General features: G+C 52.1%; 1 protein-coding gene across 6 annotated transcripts in view; it reads right to left on the bottom strand.

Moving 5' to 3' along the window:
* IFT172 (intraflagellar transport 172) overlaps window positions 1-20,215 on the bottom strand; it is a 38,472-nt gene that overhangs the window by 3,331 nt on the left and 14,926 nt on the right. For 2 of the 6 annotated variants that reach the window (XM_063421767.1, XM_063421784.1), the window contains exons 16-43: window positions 19,977-20,144; window positions 19,518-19,654; window positions 18,588-18,695; window positions 17,988-18,072; window positions 17,572-17,667; window positions 17,159-17,236; window positions 16,545-16,793; window positions 15,000-15,078; window positions 14,490-14,610; window positions 13,993-14,191; window positions 13,832-13,921; window positions 13,325-13,422; window positions 12,959-13,094; window positions 11,486-11,602; window positions 10,750-10,892; window positions 10,031-10,124; window positions 9,756-9,820; window positions 9,438-9,618; window positions 8,164-8,273; window positions 7,614-7,743; window positions 6,925-7,023; window positions 6,472-6,581; window positions 5,943-6,006; window positions 5,284-5,370; window positions 3,352-3,468; window positions 2,811-2,921; window positions 1,739-1,855; window positions 271-366 (exon numbers count right to left, since the gene is read on the bottom strand). In XM_063421767.1, the coding sequence (XP_063277837.1) occupies window positions 271-366; window positions 1,739-1,855; window positions 2,811-2,921; window positions 3,352-3,468; window positions 5,284-5,370; window positions 5,943-6,006; window positions 6,472-6,581; window positions 6,925-7,023; window positions 7,614-7,743; window positions 8,164-8,273; window positions 9,438-9,618; window positions 9,756-9,820; window positions 10,031-10,124; window positions 10,750-10,892; window positions 11,486-11,602; window positions 12,959-13,094; window positions 13,325-13,422; window positions 13,832-13,921; window positions 13,993-14,191; window positions 14,490-14,610; window positions 15,000-15,078; window positions 16,545-16,793; window positions 17,159-17,236; window positions 17,572-17,667; window positions 17,988-18,072; window positions 18,588-18,695; window positions 19,518-19,654; window positions 19,977-20,144 (3,285 nt within the window). The remainder of the gene's footprint in view (window positions 1-270; window positions 367-1,738; window positions 1,856-2,810; window positions 2,922-3,351; window positions 3,469-5,283; window positions 5,371-5,942; window positions 6,007-6,471; window positions 6,582-6,924; window positions 7,024-7,613; window positions 7,744-8,163; window positions 8,274-9,437; window positions 9,619-9,755; window positions 9,821-10,030; window positions 10,125-10,749; window positions 10,893-11,485; window positions 11,603-12,958; window positions 13,095-13,324; window positions 13,423-13,831; window positions 13,922-13,992; window positions 14,192-14,489; window positions 14,611-14,999; window positions 15,079-16,544; window positions 16,794-17,158; window positions 17,237-17,571; window positions 17,668-17,987; window positions 18,073-18,587; window positions 18,696-19,517; window positions 19,655-19,976; window positions 20,145-20,215) is intronic. The other 4 variants (XM_063421804.1, XM_063421814.1, XM_063421794.1 and 1 more) reach the window with 3 other exon arrangements.

Genomic DNA, 20,215 nt, shown 5'->3' with positions numbered 1-20,215 from the left:
CATGCTGCTGTCCCTGCCACGTGTCACAGCTCCCAGGCAGACTGGGGGATGCAGAGCAGAGCTGAGCAGTCTCATCCACACTGACAGAACCACAATGTGGCCTCTGTGCACCCCGGGGTCTGTAGGCCCCATCTGCTCACTGGCTGAGGTCTGGCCAGCCGCTTGAGGAACAGCTCCAGTGGCAGAGTCCAGCAGCCAAGGGAGGACTTGGGAAGATAAAGCTGAGAATCCCTGAGCCCAGGGTGCCCAGTGCCCTTGTCTGGCCCTTACCTTGGCAGCCATCCCAGCCTCGTAGAAAGCCTTGTCTGCAGGGAGCAGATCCGTGTGGCGCAGCAGGGAGATGGACAGCTGGGCAGCCACCATGTCCTGGGGCACACGGACAGCAAAGCCACAATTCAGCAAAGGAAAAACAGGCTGCAAGGGATCTCATGGCATAACCACAGACTCACAGCAAGGACTCTACACCCATACATGCCCTACAGGTAAAACAGGTCAAAACCTTCAGTCCAGACCCTGAGTTCCCTCACTACAGAGCACATGGGACTGAGGGTGAAACTCTCCTGCTTTATAAGCCCTGCTATTTTTCACCAGAAGCCACACCCAAACATCCCCCATCTAAGTCACAGAGCAGGTGAGGTTGGAAGGCATTGCTGGCTTGACACTGCTGGCAGTTCCCAAATCCTGACCCTAGCCCCAGGCAAAGCAGAGGCAGCTTCATGCCTGGTTCAGGAACATGCCTGGTCAGGTTCTGACATCTCAAGGAATGGAGACTCTCCAGCCTCTCCAAGAAACCCATTCCAGCCACAAGTCTCAATAATTTTTTTCTTGTATGCAATTATGTAAGAATTTTGGAGCAGGGGTGAGGAACTGAAGGGTAATTTCACTCTTCTGCTGCCAGATACCCATTGTCACACAAGAAATGTCAAGGTCACCCCTTCTTCACAGTCCCAAATAGACTGCCCAGCACCTCAACATTCCACAACTGTGAGATCTGTACAGGTTTCCAAGACATCAGCCTTGGCTCTTGCTGTCCGACATGTTTCTGGACCCCCAACATCCACACACACAGCCATGGGAAAGTCCCAGTCTTCCCTGTGGCTTTTACAGGGCTCCTTTTCCTTTTCCCAGCCTTCTCCATCACAATTCCAGTCCCACATCCATCCAGAGTTCTAGAACAATTCCACAATCCCACACGGGTCAAGACTTCAGCAGGGAGGCCAAGAACAAATCCCAGTGCACACAAGACTCCAGAGGAGTCACAGAGCCTTGAGATACCTCCAAACAGGAGCTCCCAGAGCCCCCCAAAGAGGCCCAGCACACAGGACCAGCACCTGCTGAAGCCCTGGGCAGATGATCTGCTCTGAAGACCGCATGTGAAGCCCAGCAGCTCTTGGAGCCCAGGACAGCAGAGAGGAAGCCATCCCCCTCCAGGGAAGACCAGGTTTTTTTGTGACCCCTGATTTTCTCCTCTCCTGCTCCTGCACCTCTGCTCTCACAAGTCATGCCAAGCACACGGATCAGCTCCTGCCCTGGTCTGCAGCTCAGCCACAGTGGCTGGGGCAGTGCCCACCATCTCCAGTGCCCCCTGCCAGTGGAGGGCTGCCAGACCAATGCAGCCCCATTCTCACACACGGTGTTGATTTGTGGAGTGGAACAGTAACCCCTGAACAGCCCTGGCCCTGCAGGCCCCCAGGGTCCCCCCAGGGTGGGGAGGGGGCAGAGGGGCCCCAGGGCTCACCAGCTGCAGGCCCTGCACGGCGGCGCGGGTGGCGCAGTAGTGAGAGACGAGCAGCATCCGCTCAAACTCCTCCTGCACCGGGGCACTCCCCTCGCCAGACTTCAGCAAGGCCTCACACTGGGGAGAGAAACGGCAGCACTGAGAGCAGCAGGGCACAGGGGCACCTCTCAGCCAGGTGAGACAGGAGAGGGAAGGGTGTGAACTGTCAGAGACCTCTGGCACTGAACAAGGGCTGTGCCTCGGCACGCTGCAGGAAGGAGGCTGTGGGAGCCAGGGACAGGCACCAGCACTGCAACAGCAGCACTGGGGTGAGCCTGGGTGCACAAAGCAAGGATTTTTGGATTTTGCTTACACTCAAAGTAGGTATTTGTGGGACAGAAACAGAGATAAGGCAATCATGGTCTCTGGCTGAGGTGTTCTGGACAGGAATGAGGAGCAGAAGGCTCTAAGCATCCATGGGGAGATGGGGAGGACTCTATTTCCAGGCTCAGTAGCTCTGTGCTTTCCCCATGCAAGCTGCTGAATATGGGTGCAGGATGAGGACATCATGACAGCTCCCACGCTGCAGTGACCCACGGAGCTCTGCAGGGGCAGTGTCCAGACACACTCCTAGGATCTGGCCTGGAGCACTGGGTCTCCTTCTCTGCCTTCTCTTGCTCAGCCACATCCACTCCAAGGATCCTGTCTGCCTGCTGTGCACACTGCCAGCTCTTTACCCTTAGCTTGTGTTCTAAACACGCTGCCCCTGTCCCCCCTGGGGGTGGGAGCTGAGCAGGCAGTGGTGGCTGTGGTCTCACTCACCAGACTGAGCAGCATGTCCCTGAGGCCAGCCCAGCTGAACAGGCAGTGGTGGCATGTCCACACTCACCAGACTGAGCAGCATGTCCCTGAGGCCAGCCCAGCTGAGCAGGCAGTGGTGGCTGTGGTCTCACTCACCAGACTGAGCAGCATGTCCCTGAGGCCAGCCCAGCTGAGCAGGCAGTGGTGGCTGTGGTCTCACTCACCAGACTGAGCAGCATGTCCCTGAGGCCAGCCCAGCTGAGCAGGCAGTGGTGGCTGTGGTCTCACTCACCAGACTGAGCAGCATGTCCCTCAGGCCAGCCCAGCTGGAGTACGCCTCTGCACAGTTCATGCCCGGCGCATTCACCATCTCCACAAAGAGGCGCTTATAGATGTTGAAATTCTGCAGCAAAAGGGAGAGAAGTGTGGAAGGACACAGACAGGGAGTGAGCAGACTCTGAGCTCTCCTGCTGCAAGCACAGGCCAAGGAAAAGGCTCCCAGAGCAGCAGTGCTGCAGATCCTTGGCTGGAAAGGGTGCTGGGGGGAAGGCAGGGAAACAGGAAAGGATGGAAGGATGGCACTGCAGCCAGTGCTCTCAGAGAGGCAAAAGGTTCCTGTTGTTCTGAACTTGGTGCTCAAGGTGCTCAAAACAAACACAAACTCAACTTCCCCTGCTCCTTCCCATGCAGAATACGCTGGGAGATTTCCTTCAGCCCCCTGGAAGGATCCACTGCAGGGCTGGACACGCAGGACATGAGGCAATCCCAGCTCAGCTGGGAGCCTGGCAAATGCAGTGATCACAGCCCCCGGGACACGGTGCTGCCCTGGTTACCTGGGGGTTGGCAGGTGCTCCATGCTCCACGTAGAGGCGCAGGGCTTTATCCCAGCTGCCCTCACAGATCAGGTGTGTTGCATACAGAGCAATGTACTTGTGCAGGACTGGATAGCTCTGCAGAAGACAGAAAGCAGCAGCGTGAGACCCAGGAACTGAAGACTTGCCACTTGGTGAGATGGATTCAGCCGTGTGTGCACAACCCCACACACCTGAGTCCCAAAGGTGAGAAGGTAATCAGAGCCAGCCTGCCCTCAGCACGCCTGGGTTTTGATCTGGGCCCCACTGACACCTTTATCTTGGCTAGCTGATGCTGTGCTGATCCTCCACACATGCAAATACAGCAGTTTTCCAGCTGTTCACCACCTGCCAAAGGAATACTGCCAAACACCTGAAGGATGCAGCACCTCTACTACTGTCAACAAGGCTACCCTTGCAAAGCAGCCCTTAGTCTAACAAAGAAAGTAACTGAAGCCCTGGGTGAAGATGTATAATTTACAAAGATGCTCTAGGTCCATTATCCACACACTGTCACAGCTCCAGGACTGCAGACCTCCTGAGAGTGCTGCTCATACCTGTGCTGACCCCACAGACACTGCTGAGGACTGCTACTGGCCTCACAGAAATTCAAAAGAGGAAAGAACTGCTTCACACATGCATAAATATAGTAATGAGAGGAAGAAAATGGCATAAAACGTGCAATCCTGCTAAAAACGGAGCAATGGAAGCAGGTTTATTATGCAGAAAAAAGACCAGTGTCCCAGCAGATGTCCAGAACTCGAACACACAGGTGGGGTGCTGGTGAAGCACCATGTTCAGTATAAAGATAAAAGGATAAAGATTAAAGCTGGTATGTGGCCTGTTTTGATAAATGTCCCATTTTTGCTGGATAATCACTGTAGAGCAGCTGAGTCAAAGGGATTATGTTCTGCACTGGTCACTGAAAAGGGTCATGCTAATGCTCTCTTAGAGGCACAGGCAGACACCAAGATCTTGGACTCAGTGTGGCCTTGTGGTGCCCAATCCAATGAACTAGCTGAGTCTTTCCCATTAAATGGAGTGTGCAGTAACTCTGTGGCTCCTGATAAGCAGAATCTCAACACAGGAGCCTCCCAAGAGAACAATGACTACAACAGAGACCATCTGCATCACAGAGAAGCCCAGGTCTAAGAAACACCAAGTTCACTCTAGCAGAAGCCAAACTTAGGTTGTTGGAACCAAAGTTGTGAAACCACAGTCCCAGACATTCCCAGTGCTTTTGCAAGGCTTCAGTGCTGGCTTGAGTGACAAGCTGTGATGTCCCCACTAACTGCAGACACTGTTGCCAAGGCTGCCCTGTTATTATTGCCCTGTTATTCAGTCTGAATCAATACCTCACTCCAAAGAACTACCCACCCTTCACTACCTCCATTATCAGCAACCATTTAACCAATAACTGTTCAATAACCAATCAATAACCACGGAATACAAACCATCCTGGTAATCGAGAGCTGTCTTCTCCTGTTACTGCCTTGAAAGAGGACTGTAAAGCAGTTTCATTTTGCTTTTCTCCATTTTATTATTCTGCTGAGGTAATTTTGTTAGTTTCAGGTCAGTAAAACTGAAAAATGTCAAATTTGCTTTCCTGACTAGGATGTCTCATTCTGACTGACACCACCACACTCATGAACATAGAAGGCTTTCTTCTACAAATCCCTGTTTCCATGGTACCAATTACTTCCAGCCCAAACAACTCATTTAGTTTCTTCCAATGCTCCATTAATCACAAAATTTAAACACAATATGCTTGAAGGTTCTAGCACTTCCCCACTCATCCTGACTGGCCACGATGGGACAGTGGTGTGGTGCTTCCTGAGCTCTGCAGTGCTCTGCAGGCTGCCCACCCACCCCAGGACCCCAGGTCTGTCCCTGAGGGCTCACACAAGCACTCACCTGCTTAGCTGCAACCTCCAGGCACTTTTCCCACTGCTCCTGCTTTGCATATGTATCCAGAGCTGCCATGACATCAATTCCCACCAGCTGAGGATGGAAACAGCCATGAATTCCCTGTGCAGGCCATGCTACCTACCCACATCATGCAGCCATCAGGTCACCCGTGTATTTTTTCCCCAGTCTCTCCCCCTCCACAGCATGAAATCACAGAGCCTGTGTGACCCAAGTTCCACTGAGAGGGACCTGGTCAGGCAGAAGATGCTGGCCCATGTGAACCTTACGAAGGTCAACAAGGCCAAGTGACAGGTTCTGCACCTGGGTCAGAGCAACTCCACGCACAGATGCAGCCTGGGTGGAGAAGGGATGGAGAGCAGCCCAGAGGAGAAGGACTTGGGGGTGTTGGTGGACAACAAATTGGACATGACCTAGCAATGCATGCAGGAGGTGCAATGAGATGAGCTTGAGATAAGCTTTAAGATCCTTTCCCACCCAAACCCTTCTGTGATTCTGTGGTCTGGCATGCAGTAGCCATGGCTCACAGCACATACAGACTGCTCACTCATACTCATAGTCAGGCAAAAGGCCCATGAGAAAGGCCCCAAGGATCTGCACAGGCCCTGACATCACTTCCCAGCCTGTGAGGCATCCCAAATACATACCGAATCCACCTTTCCTTGTTTTTTCAAATACTCCTTGTAACGTTGGTCCACATACTCCTCTGACCTGTGGGTAGAAAGAATCCCAAAATGCAGCAAGACTCACACCTTGCATCAGTGCAGAGGCTGGATTCAGCCTTGGAACTAGCAGATTCCAGCTGTGCTGTGTCTTGCTGCTGGTGCACAGACGGATGGGGAAGGAAAGGGTCTAAGCAGCTCCTCACAATCCAATACGTGAGGAGAACAATGGATCACAGGGCTTTCAGAAGGGAGCGCATGCACAGAATTATGGCAAGGGGTGAAACAAAAGGGGATAACAATTTCTGTGGGATGGGTGGCAATAGAAAAGGGTCAGAATGTTAAATGGCTTGGGAAGGGCAGCTGTGGAGAGTGTACCCTGTGGAGCCTGGGAAGGCCACTGTGGGGAGAGTCCAGGAAACTTAGGGGCAACAGGACAGCAAAGACAGGACAAGGGATCAGCTGGGGTGGATGGGGAACAAGAAGGGTACGGTTTGCAAAGTTCAGGGCATACCTGGGGTCGAACTCCTTGGCTATGTGCTTGGCCTTGCTCCATTCCTCCCCCTCAATTAAGGCATCGATAGCTTCTCGGATGAGGTCCAAGTTCAGGTAGAGCTCAGCTGCCTGCAGGGCCAGAGACAGCTCCATGGGAGACAAAACTCCAAGGGTCCCCTGTATCCCAGGCTGAGGCTGGTGCTGGACCATCACACAGACACAACAGAAAGTCTCTTCCCAAAAGATGAGCCTCTCCTCTGCTTCCTGCCTCTCCCACGGCCTGGCTCTCTCACACTATTCCAGGACTTGATTCATTCCCGTCTTTCATCCTCCTTGAAGATTCTGCATGGCCTGCCTCTAGACAGGGCCATCCGTTCACCCCTCACCCCAGGGCAACCTGACCTCCCTCCCTTGGTTAGGGCTCTCCCTTCCAGTGTCACTTCTCCAGGCTGGGGCAGGAGCCAGAGCTCACCATGCTGTATTTCTTCATGGCCACCAGCTGAGGAGCCACAGTCCGTGTCACTTCCACGCTCCGTGACTGACCCAAGAACTTCACAGCCAGCTCAGCAGCCTGTGAGGAGGAATTGTCAGCAGCTCAATTGATTAAAATGGTGGGAGAGTAGGATGAAGCTGGGAAGTGCTCAGTCCTAGCTAAAAGACTGGCAGCTGGAAGCCCTCGAAGGATGGAGGAAAGGGACAAATGGCAGGTTGTTTTGACAAGTCAGAGGAGCAAAGCCCAGCTACTTCCACACATAGAAGATCAGACAAGGACATAATTGCTGAAGTTGGTACAAGGACATGGGAGTGAGTGAGAAGCATGAGCAAGAATGCAGCACAAAGGCTGGGGGCACAGAGCACGAGAAGCTGCTCCTCTAGCAAGGGCTGAGTCATGAGCTGCAGCTCCTCAGCGCAAGGAGCCCTGGGCACACAGACAGGGCCTGCCACAGGCAGTGGTGCCAGAGCACGGGAGGCAGCACCATGCAGGATAAGCACAGCCTGTCATGGCTCAAGAGAACAGCTATGAAGGCTTTCAGCCCTGCAGTCACTGCAGCCCGCAGCTCTCCTGTGCCCTGCAGAGGCTGGGATCTCTGAGGTGCACTCAGGCTGTGCAGGAGCTTCCAGGCAGAAGAGAGGTGAAGGGAGTCACAGCCCCACGGGTACCTTCAGTAAACACTTCTCCACCAGGACGCTGTTGCTGGCATCCTGCACCTTCAGGTAGCAGTCCACTGCCCTGGCGTATTCCCCAGCCTGCTCCCACTCCCGTGCCTGCTCCAGCAGCCCCTCGGATCCACTGCAGGGAGGAATGCAGGCTGTGAGCAGGACTGGCATCAGCCAGAGATCCTGCAGAGGGCAGGGAGGTGCACACTGCAGGCAGGGACCTCGGACAGAGCAGAGCATGTGACAGAGAACATGGAACAGTGCTGAGAACTGACCAAAGACCCTGGAACATGCTATGGCACTACAGGACACCATGGAGACTTGTAAGTGAGGCAAGATGCCATCTGGGAGATCTTGGATGGCAGAAATAACCCTCCCAGAGCAAAAAGGAAGGATGATAGGAAACCTATGCAGTAAGAAGTCCGGAGTCCTCAAGAAGGAAACAAGTGGATGTCAGGGATCCCATCAGGCTGTCTCTGTAAGGCATTAGCAAAATGGCCATGGGGAAGAGATTCCAGGCTCTCTCCTGCAGCCTGAGCACAGCACTCCTTACCTGGAGCCTTTCTTGCCAGCCTCTCTGGCACACTCCTCCTGCAGCTCTCCCAGCCGGCCGGGCACGTACTCCTTGCAGATGCGCAGGGCCTCGCTCCACATGCCGGCCTCCTGCCCAGGCACAACGGGAGAGTCTTCACCAGGACCCCCCACGCTCCTGCCACCATCACAGAACTCATCTCTCCCCTTGTGCCACCCTGACAGACGTCCTGGGGTGACTTTGTGATGCTTGTATCCCCCACTGTCCGTGCTGTTTATGGTGGACATTGAGTTCTACGCCTTTACGACAGGTTCTGAGAGCGAGGGGGAGGAAGAGGCAGTGTGGGGTTTGTTTGCAGAACTGCACTCACTGCCCCCATTCTGCTCCTGGACTGTGCTGTCTGCAGCATGGACAGACAGCAGGACAGAGCTCTCCTCTGCTTTTAGTTGGTTTTTAGCTAGCTGAGGCAGAGACGTTCCCTGGACTGTTTTCTTTCTTTTTCTTGGGACTGCTTAGACCTGTTCTGGACTGAAAGCCCAGAAGAGCACCAGAGCTCACACCTGCAGTCCACCGGGGCGTGGACCTCGGCATTTTCCAGCACCAGAGGGACTGATGGCAGACTGAGAGAGCTGAGATACACCCACAGCAAGGACCTTCTCAATTTGCCACCTCTCCTCAGAGCAGTGAGAGGTTTTATTGTTTCATATTATTCACTTTTTATGCTTGTCAGCACTTTGTTTGTTGAATGAACAATTTTTTCCACTTTTCTCTAAGGAGATTTTTTCTCTCATCAATTGGGGGAGGTCCGTTTGGGTTTGCTTCCCAGAGGGACCCCATTCGGAGGTTTCCTCCCAAATTTGCCCTAAACCAGGACACCAGAGAACTGACTAGAATAAACAACCACTATAGCACCACCCTATTCCTTCCTCCCCCAAAACAGCACCTGTGTCTATCCACCTGCCCTCACTGCCTCAGGGGAACATGCTCATCCATTCCAGCCACCTCAGTGGAATGGGCACTTCAGCCTCCAAATGCACCTCCTCTGCTATCCCAAGGACCACCCATACTCTGGCAGGACACATCCTCCAGAACTGTGAGAGCACAAAGCTATGATGCGAAATCCACTGGTTCAGTCCTCAGGCCAGAATTAAATTCCTCTAGAAACCCTGAGTAAATGGTTTCTCTTTGGCTACTAAGCTGACAGGGGGGAGCTGTGAAGAGAATTTCACTCCTTCATCTAAACTGGGTTCTTGTCCAGTGAGGAAGGCAATGATGCTGCTGCAGACTGCACTCACCTTATAGTATTTGATGGCCAGCTCAGGTCTCTGTGCTCGCAGGAGGAAGGCCTCTGCCTTCTGGAACTCTCTCTGCTCAAAGGCAAACTGCGCCTGTCCCACGAGCACATCAGCCACGCTGTCGGGGTCGTGAGCCTCGGCCACGCGCTGCGCCGCGTCCCAGTCCTGGTTGTGCACAAACCTGGCAGGGGGAGATGTACCAGGGACACGAGATGCAACAACAAGGGTGACCAGGAGCACCAGGAGCTGCAGAGGCAGCCAGGCTGGCGTTGCATGCAGGGGGCAGAGGCAGCAGGCCAGGGTGTGGAGCACACATACATCAGCACAGCTTCCTTGGGCTTCCCAGCTTTAATGAATTCTCCTTCAGCCTCTTCAAATTTGCCCTAGAGGAGAAGTGATTTGTTTGCAAACCCTCCTGTTCTGGTATCATCACATGACCTCCTCTACTTACCACAGGGCAGGGAGGATTGCTGAAGCAAAGGTGTGTGGAGCTTGGTGCTGCCATCACGGAGCCCTTTGGACATGCAGTGACTGCTGCAGGCACAGTTACCTGAGGCACTACAGAGCTTGCACCTGTCCCAGGGGGAAATTACCTCGTCTTCTAGGAACATGGCATACTTCAAGTGGATGTCTGGCATCTTCTGCTTCATGGAGAGGCGGGCCAGCTCAAAAGCAAATTCAAAGACCCTGCAATGAAAGAGAGAAGAACCCTGTGCTGTGAGAGTGTGCCTTCATCCAGAACAAGACATCAAGCAGAGCACAAGACACTGGGAGAGGAGAGAGGGGGATATGGGGGGTCCCAAGTGAATTAGCACTGCCCATTCCTCCTGTTCCTGACCAGGAGCTTTTAGAGTTTCCACTAAAGAAATCCAGCTCCTTCACACCTGCTGTTAGAGCCCAAGGCAGGAGCCAAGAGATGTGGGAACCTTGGGAAGAGCAGCAATGAATGGCCACACAGGCAGACACCTGGCCAGCTGCAGAGCAAGGCCAAAGCTTTTGTGGCAGGCAGTTACTTCTGGTGACATGAGGAGTATTTCCTCCGTGCTCAGAGCTCTCACAAGCCTTCCCCTGCAGAGGGCAAGGGACAAACTGCATTTGCCTGCCCAGCTCCGAGCTGGCATTTGAGAGACTGACACAAAGACGAAGAGTGGGATGTGTCAAGGACGTGGAAGGCCTGTGTGAAGCATGGTGGGATGGGAAGATGTCATTTTCTGGACTGCAGCTACCACATGCACACAGTTACCTTGGCCCACACGGTTTTTTACTGGGTAGGCAGAGGGGAGGGAGGTGCTGGGTGGAGGCACCTGCGTACCCACTGTCTGTTGCATGGTCAATGGCCATCTCCAGAAGCCCAAACTTGCTGAGGAGTTTCACAGCTGCCTCTCCACCCAGGCTCTTCGCCCACAGATAGGCCACATGCTTATGGGAGTTTGCACCCCCGTGTGCCTTGGCCACCTGTCCAAAGAAAAGAAATGGAAAAACCCCGTGTATCTGTTTCACCTTCAGCAGACTGAGCCCCTCTCATGCTGCCTGCCAGCATGAGGGAGCACCAGAACCATCTGTTCCCTCCCAATGAACGCCTCTGCGACCACCACTGCACTGAGATGGGAGAGTAAGAGAAAGGCAGGAGTGGTGCAGCACAGCAGCTGCTGCCCCAGCACAGCCACATCCCTGTCTGCAGAGCAAGGTGACCCCAGCACTCCACGGCCACACTGAGGGGAGCAGTGCTGGGGGCTGTGGCCAGAGCAACCTCTGAGTACAACAGGATGCAGTGCCCAAGGGCAGGGCAGTGCCCAAGGGCAGGGCAGTGCTGCAGGAAGGGCAGTGCTGCAGGAAGGGCACAGCAGAAAGGCCAAGGGTCAAACCCTGCTGCTGGATTACAGTGGTGCAGACTGAGAGGCCCATGGGCCTCCAGGGCAGTTCTGAGGCTGGGTAATGTACACCAAACATTCTGATCTTGCAGTGAACAGAGACAAGGCAGTTCCCAGCAGGATCCCACAGCCAGAACCCCAGCCCTGCACAGGTGGGCAGCAGTGAATGATTATTACCCTGTATGCATCTTCCCACATGTCATGAACTCTGTACATGTTCACTGTGGTCTTCCAGTCCTTGGCTTCCAGGTAGTGGTACTCAGCCTCCTGCAGGCGCCCCTCTGCCTCCAGCTCCTGCAGTGAGAGGCAACCAGACAGTGACACCTGTGGTGGTGCATCCCCCTTCTCCTTTCCAGGCTGCAGTGTGAGCTCAGAAATGCTCCTTAGGCCTTGGGAACAGCACCTGGGCTCAGCTTCTCCTGAGCTTATCAGAAACACTGTCTGCTCCCAGGAACTGATGTTGTCTAACGAGCTTCTGTTTTGCTTACGACCAGCCTTGGGAAATATTGCTCTGGCCTGAATGGCAAAGCATCCCTGTTCTCACACTTTTAGAGAAAGTGCCAAGCCAAACTCTGGCCAGGATGAAACATTGCTATGACTGCAGCCTGCTCTCTTGTGACCCTGTAAACAGCAGTCCTATAAACCTGGGACCACAGTGGGCTGTGACCAGCAATGTCCCTCTGGGGGAGGGACACCTCTCAGAGCAGCAAACACTCAGATTTGCTGGTCTTGGAGGATCACCAAAACATTACATGTCCTGAGCCAATACCCTCACTCCTCAAGACCCGATCCGTCACCCACCAGGAGATTTGCAAAGGCCTCCAAAGTCAGGATTTCACTGACCTCTGGGGGGAATTTTTCACAGGTGCTTTGCTTGCACTGACTGTTTCTGTCTGTGTGCATAAAGATGCACATATAGTACAGCAAATCTGGGAGCAATGTGGCTTTCTTAGATGTAAGTATCTTGGATATCTAAAAGTTAAGGCCTGTAGGTAAGGTTAACTTATAGTTATTAACTCAAATGCTGCTAAGCGTTGCTCTTTTGCTAAGTTGTTAAACGTAAGTTATAAGCTAAGTGTTGCTAAGTCTTACTCTTCTGCTGAGTTGCCAAGTATAACTTCAAAATTATAAGTCAGGCTAAATGCTGTTAAATGTTATTCCACTGTTAGATTGTTAAGGTTAAACTATAAATTAAGTTAGGTGTAAGTGAAATGTCTTCCTACATTAAATAGTTAGGCTTAAGGTATAAGTTGAGTTAAAGTACTCGTATGTTTGAGTGCTGGCAAACTTTTAGGCTGTTGTTTTTTATCTGTGTCTTTTTATGTTTTTGTTCACTGTCTTCTGTCACATACACCCACACCCACACACCCCCCACATACCCCCACCCAGTTCTCAGTTAATTTCTGCTTTGATTGCCTGGATTTTGTTTGGTTTTGTTGTTGCTTGTCTTCCCTTGTTGTGTCTTAGCTGTCCTGTAAGTAATAGAGTGAATCTTGACAACAAACTTGTCGTGCTTTAATGCTTAATATTAAACCTGATTTTTGCTCATACCCTTGCCACTGATTTTTTAAGCAATCTCAAACACTTGTTTGTAACAACAATCCTGCCCCTGCGTGGTCTCGCTGATCCCCTGCCATGAGATGCACTCACCTTGCCCAGGTGCAGGTGAGTATCTCCAAGTAAGTCCTTGTGGTACTTGGCTACGAGGGAAACCATCCTGTCATACATCTTACACTTCTTGTACATGGTGATGGCCATGTCGGGCTCATTCACAGTGATGTATAGCCTGGGAAAAGCAGCACATCCCAATGCCTCAGCCAAGGATAAAGCCAGTCCCTGAAATCTTCCTGCAGCCTGAAATATCAGCTCGAGTTCTCCGTGCTGGAGAAAGTTCCTCTGACCATTCCAAACCCCAGTCCCAAATTCTCCTCCTAACCCAGGAAAGGGCTTCTCCTCACTACAGCAAAATTTTCAGGGCTCAGTCTTGGACTGATACCAGTACTGGAAGGAACTCACCTCTCTGCTTCTTTGTACTTGCCCTGTCTCTCCATCTCCTGGGCCTGGGTTATGTACAGCACACTCACGTCCTCCTGGCTCATACACTTGACTGCCAGCTGCCAGAGGAACACACCAGGGAGAAATGAGCAGCAATTTCCTGACACATGACAGTGAAGGAGAAGAGGAAAACATATTTCCTTCCCGTCTGACAAACAGGTATCTGTGCTATATGCTCTGCAAAGCACAGGCAGTCCCTTGTTGCTGTCTCAAAACACACAGAACCAGCTCTTGGGGCGGGCATTTGTGCCTGAGGTGCACCCACATGGGGCTGTGAGTGAGAAGGCCTCGGTCAGGATGGGAATATTGGGAACGGATTTCTTGCTGGCTGCTGGATGTCCCTGCACGTGTATTTAAGAGGAGCACTGGCTGATCAGGTATTGGTGCACAAGGCACTGCCACCTCCTGATGGAAGACACATCTCACCAGCAGGGTGAGGTTCACAGAAGCTCTGGCTTCTGACTCTACCTTGTGAGCCTGTTCCCAGAGCCCAGCCTGTGTGTACATGTCAACAGCATCCTTGGTCTGGCCTCCTTTGATGTACAGCTCCTCTGCAACCTGCCAGGAAAGGACCACACTCAGTACATCCAAGGGACACACAGAGCAGTGACTGTGGTCTGTGGCCTCACCTGATACTCCTGTAAAGCTGCATAATGCTGGGCAATCTTGAGGTAATATTTGGCTGCAGTTTGTTTGTCCTGCAAGTCCAAAATGTAGACGGCCTTCTTCCACTGCCGGGCTTCCAAAGCTGCCTCAATGGCCTTAACTGAGCACCTGGCACCAAACGCAGTCTTTAGAGCCAGGCAGCAGGCATCTCCTCCAGCTACACTGTGCCAGGGAGACAGAGTGCTCTGCTGCTTGATTCAGCTTCCCCAGTTAGAGCAGCACAAAGCAGCTGAGGAACTGGCAGTGCTATGGGGGATGAAAGAACTGGGACAGCAGGGAAGAGCAGTCAGCACTCTGAGACCTTGGGAGAGATATGGGAAGGCATCAGTGGCTGCTGCACGCAAGCAAGTGGGCACTGCTAAGCAGGGTAGTGGGGGACCACTCAGGCAAACCCCCTGCTGACAGAGGCAAAGGTATCAACATTTGCCCTGCTGCTTATACAGCCTTCCCCTGCTCCCACCTGGCTTCGATGTAGTGGTTAATAGCAGCATCCAGCTGCTTCTGCTGCACCAGATGGTCTCCCCAGGCCTCCTCCAGCTTCACAACCTCTGCAGGAAATGCCAGGCGAGCCAGCTCCACAGCTGCAAGGGGACACAAGAGCTGTGAGAGTCCAGCAGGGAAGCAGAACGGTGGGGCAAGCATGGATCTTGGATCTGGCACAGAAGGAGGGGAATGGTGACTGTCTCAGCCACCCCAGCTCCAGTGGGTTACCCACAGCCTAGACCCTGTGCAGAGCTGGGTCAAATCCACGCTGGTGCAGTCAGCGTGGTCAAGGGCTTGGGACAAGACACTCTCCTGGGACTGCATGTGCAAGTACAACTACGTGAACATACACTCAATTATATGATAGGTGGAAGCTGCAGAGCATTCAGGCCTCTCCAAGCTCCAGGGCAATATTTCATGTTGCCACCAGGCCAGAGGGCCCAGGCTCCTGGTGGACATGAAGGGGGGAGCACCCTGAGCACGGTACCTTTGAGGAAGGCACTGCCCTTGCTGTAGCACTCCAGAGCCTTTCGTGGGTTCCCAACCTTCTCAAACAGGTCTCCAGCCTAAGGACAGATACAAGCTGCCAGTTTCCAGAGCCACCATTGCCCCACACCATCGTACTCTACCAGCTCCATGCACACTCTGCACCAGCTCTGCCCTCCCAACTAACCAAGTGTATGGGGATTAAGGAACTCCTAGGAAAGCCAGAATGTGCCAAGACCATTGTCCTCTCTGCTGACTGACCCCAGCACAGCCATTCTGGCAGACCAAGGCTCATCCCTTCAGTATTTGAATGGTGGCAAGACCACACATCTACAGGACTGTAAAAACAGAGCAGTATACACCAGCCTTTCCTCTATTTGTCCATCTCTGCAACCTGCACATTAGAAGCTGCCTGAGTTTGTCATGATGCCCTCACATCATAATTTAATGGCTTTTGACAGACTCTACCTCCACGATTTGTCTAATCATCTTTGGACTATTTATACTTCTGGTAACAACATCTAGTAGCTGGGAGCTCCACTTATTCTTTCAACTGAAAGCTTAAGAAAAGATGACAGGTTTGAAAAAGTACAAAGTTCTCTTGTATCAAAATGAAATGGCCAGAAAATGCCAAAGATAAATTGAGACTACAGAAATGTAATCTATAAAGGACTTAAGCTAACAAAAAGCAGTGGCTTTTTTCACACAACACATAACTGAACTGGGTAACTCATAGCCAAAACTGTAACTAAAAATCTGTGTGTGGTTCAAGCAATAATGTAACAAGCTCACGGAAGCAAAACCTATCAAGAGCTCTTAAACACGGAAGGGGAGCTGCTCAGGTATGTTATAGGCTGTAAACTGCAGGACCCCATGAAAACACACTAGGGGAATACAGGGGAAGTGCCATCCTGTATCTGCCTGCCCTGTTCTTACTTTTCCTTTCTTAAGCCCCTGCCACAGGCCACTGGGCAGTGGGCAGACTCAGCACTGCTTTCTTACATTAACATGATTATGTGCTGTGGAAAAAACACCCTTTGGTTTTAGAACTGTCACCTAACAGTACGTTATCAATTTTTGTGTTAATAGACACAGAGAACACTCACATCCCTTCTTTATGATATTCATGACTCTACAGTCTTCAACTCCTTAGTTTTACTTCCTTAACTTTTCCATTTAGACTACCCTTAGGTTGTATTTTATTCTGATATGAGGAAGCACTGACACTTCCACAGGGATATCAAGTATTCAGTTTGATTCACAATTCTGTTCCTGTTGATTCCCATCTTCCTAGGGGCCTCCATAACTACTACTGACACAATATTCTGGAGACACGTTGCCAATCAGATGTGATTTTTTTCCTGATTTGCAACAGTAATCCTAGACCTCACCCATGCACAATGGATACAGTGAGGATTTCCTCATAAAGTTAACTGCAAATTTATCAACACAGAATCCCCTCTGCCACCCTCCAGCCCAGTCCCCCTGTGCCTCACAGGGGCCTTGATGCCCCCAAGCTGAGAGCCCAGAGGGCAGGGCCATTCACCTGCTCATAGAGCTCCCCTCTGACCAGAGCCACCGAGATCCTGTCGATGACGTCCGCGCTGGTGAGCAGCTCGTCCCTGCCCATGGCCAGCCGTGCCGCTCTGGCTGGCAGCCCTGCCCGCAGGTACAGGCTGATGGCTGCCACGTAATCCCCCTGCTCCTCCTGCACCTCCCCGGCCTTCTCCTCCTGCTGCGTGTCCAGCAGCCACTGGTAGTAACCCCGACGCAACTTCTCCAGCATCGGGTGTCCCTGTGGAGAAACACAGACCTGGCTGAGGGGAGAGAGACACTGTGCAGCTCATCCTGCAGGCTCTGAACGCCTGGGCACAGCACCAGGCCTGTTGTCCAGTTACCAGAAACTCCAATGCCAGCCCTGTGTACCATGGCACTACCCACTCTTTTTTGAAGCCACAGGTACTCCTAAACCAATTTCAGTAGCTTTTCTCCCTATTCATCCAGGTCTGTACTTACACCAGTGCAACCTTCCCTTCTACTTGGGGCCCTTCTAAGCAGAAGCACATAAAGCAGGTGAAAAGAACACAGACCCTGAATGGACTCCCAAACAGATCTACCAAGCAAGCCCAGCCTATCGCCCAGAGCAGCAGTGTTCTGTACCTTTGCCTTGGCCACCACAATGCACTCATCCCACATGTGCAGCTCCTGGTACATCTCCATGGCCTCCTCTGTGGCGTTCTGTGTTGGAAAGCAAAGCAGCAACCCAAAGACTCCAGGTTAGGAGCAGAGACACTGCCACGGAGCCCTCACAGCTCTCCAGGGCAGGGTTAGACGTGCAGAAAACACTTCAAAATGTGTACTGTCTCCATTACTTAGATATACATCCTCCCTCACACTCCTCATGCATGTCTGGGTAATCCTACACCTCAGAACAAGGAATACTTTTCTACTTCATGGAGAAAACTCTTCTCCTGCGAACAAGCAACATCTTCCTTTGCTCTTACAGCACAGGGCACACACCTCCCCACCCCAAGAGAAACAGAACCTTCTCCACTCCTTGTTCCTTTACTCACTTGCTCCAGGAAGATCATCTCTGCCAGCTTGTAGTTCTTGTCCAGCATGGCCAAGCGGGCCCGCACCAGGTAATGGTCTGAGCCATCCCCGCCCTGCTGGCAAGAGCAGCACGCTCAGTTTGCTGAGGGACAGAACTGCTCCAGGATGGAACACGGAGGCACTGCAGGAGGAGCTGGGCCATTACAGAAACGACAGACAGCTGAGAATCACAGCAAGGGACAAGCCAGGACAGTATAAAATGGCCAGCCTTGAGAGGGACCTGGCAGCTGTGCATGAAAGGCAATGTCAGCAATTTCTGCATGAAGAGGGACTGGTCTGCAGCATGACACTGGTGAGCAAGGACACAGAAGATAATGTGCATGCGAGTGTTCAAAGGAAAACTGCTGCCCTGCAGAGCAGGAAAAGTTTGACTTACGTGCTCCTGAGCTGCCTGGTCAGCAATAGCATTGGTTTCATGCAGAAATCGAGCCTTTGCCATGTTTCCCAGAGCTGCAAAGCACCTGGAAAACGCAGAACAGTTAGTCAATAACCAGGTCTTGTCATCCACTTTTGGTCCAAGATAAGAAAATCAGAAACCAGGCAACAGACTCAGCTCAGCAATGGGAGAGATGGGGTAGCCCTACTTCAAGAGAAGGATTTTGCCAAGACCTGTGTTCAGATGTGCTCTCTAGCCCTGTTCCATGGGAGAATCCAGGAGCATGACCAAGGCTCATGTTACACCTTCCCAGGCCTCAGCAATGCCTCAAGCTTGCTCCTGTCTGTCAGCTCTCTCAGTCCTTGCTATACACAGCTTTGGGCTACCATCAACAAAAAATTATGCTACAGAGAGAGGTCTTCCCACCTCTGGTTCTGGCATTACCAGCTGGGATGAAAAGGCAAAGTCATGGCCTGGCATAGGGAACACCTAAGTCTCCAGTGCAGTGAATATTCCAGACCACACACAGAGCCACACCTTCAGCTGGAAGTTTCTGGGATTCAGCAAAGAGCGTGTTGAAGCCATGAAGATGTGATGTACCTCTCTGCAATGTGCAGCTGTCTCGCTTCCAAAGCCAGTCTGCTGAGGGTCCTCCACATGGCTTCAGTCTCTGTGGACATTTCCAGTGTCTCCAAAAATGCAGTTGCCCTTGAGACAGACAGATTTGCAGACTTTAGTGACAAAAGAGCTCTCTGAGGAAAACCCCAGACAGTGAGAGAGCAGCTTCCTAACCAGAGTGGCACTGAAAACAAAGCCAGTGGGTGTGCCCAGCTCTGAAGAGGACAGTGTAACACAGAGCCTGACAGAGCAGAGGAAAACTCAGAGATTTAGGTTATTCCCATCTAGGCTAAGGTACTTAGAGGCAGATGATCAGCAGAAGGCTGTAACAGCGTGGGACAAATCTAAAGTGTTCTGTCTGATACAAGTCCCTGCTGAGAAAGTCTCTGAAGACACAACAGCGCTATGAACACGTGAAGTTTTCACCCCTGGTCACTTCTAAAAGCCCTCTAAGAGTGTCAGCAGTACCCAGGTGGCCATGACCACTTCCGGCAGTCAATTTTTACTCTGCACACCTCCTGGATGTTTCCATAACACTGCTACCATCCCTGGAAGGGCAGCAGTAAAAGCACCCAAGGACCACTGCACATGGGCTGCTCTGGAGACACTTACTCACTGCAATTAACTGAGAAGTACCTTCAGCAAAGCCCTGTTGGTGTCTGTGGGACCAGACTGGCCAGTCCATCCCTGAGTTTGAAAGCACATAGCTGCAAGGAGGCAAAAGCTGAAAAATCTCTCCTGAAGGACTCTGATATTCATTACAGCCAGACCTGGCACCAGCATCATGCTGAGAGTCTGAAGCTGAGCCCTGGAAAGCTGTGCTGCTGCCATTCATGGATCATTATTGGTTCCCAGGTGTCTGGCACGTGCTGTGAGCTACCTGCCATTGCCATTGGCGTATCCAGCACTTACCTGTGATAATCCCCATCATCAATGGCAGTCCCAAACTCGATGAGGCCTTCATCCAGGGTGTAGGACACAGTGCTCACCCCTTCAGACACTAGCACTTCAGTCTTCCCATCACTCCTTTCCAAGCCTACGATATCCCCCTAGAAAGATACCAGCTGTCAAAACTGCCCTGCTCACCTGAAGTATGTGGGATCTCAGGGATGTGAGGGAAGCACTGCAACAGCTCTGCCAGTCATGGTTCTTCTGAATGAGCTCACACCGAGCAGACTGAGCCATGAAGCAGCTCCTTGCTCCATCTTTGGCCAGAAATATCTGCTAAAGCTGATAAATGAGCTCATATTTTGCCCATCAGAAACAAACAGCTCCCTTCTGTGTCCTTTCTGTCATACCACCCTTGCTACTCCCACACACATGAGGAAGAAGAAAAAGAAACTGCAGGAGGCAAAGTCTCCATCATTTTACCTTCAGAGGAAACATGGTGACTCGCTCTGGAGCATCGATGTTGTACCAAATGCAGAGACTGTTCCTGTTCTGAGCAACCACCACATCACTGCCCGGGACCCACTGCACATAGGAGCAGTAGCTCAGAATGGTGCTCTTGGTGCTGCTCCCGATGTCATAGAGCTGCAGCTGCAGGGGAGAGGAGAACAGGCTCAGCTGGGCTTGTGCCTGGGCTGCCAGCTCACACAAACATCGCAGGA

This window comes from Prinia subflava, chromosome 2 (genome assembly GCF_021018805.1).
Source record: "Prinia subflava isolate CZ2003 ecotype Zambia chromosome 2, Cam_Psub_1.2, whole genome shotgun sequence".
Lineage (NCBI taxonomy): Eukaryota > Metazoa > Chordata > Aves > Passeriformes > Cisticolidae > Prinia > Prinia subflava.
This window is presented reverse-complemented; position numbering and strand designations above follow the sequence as displayed.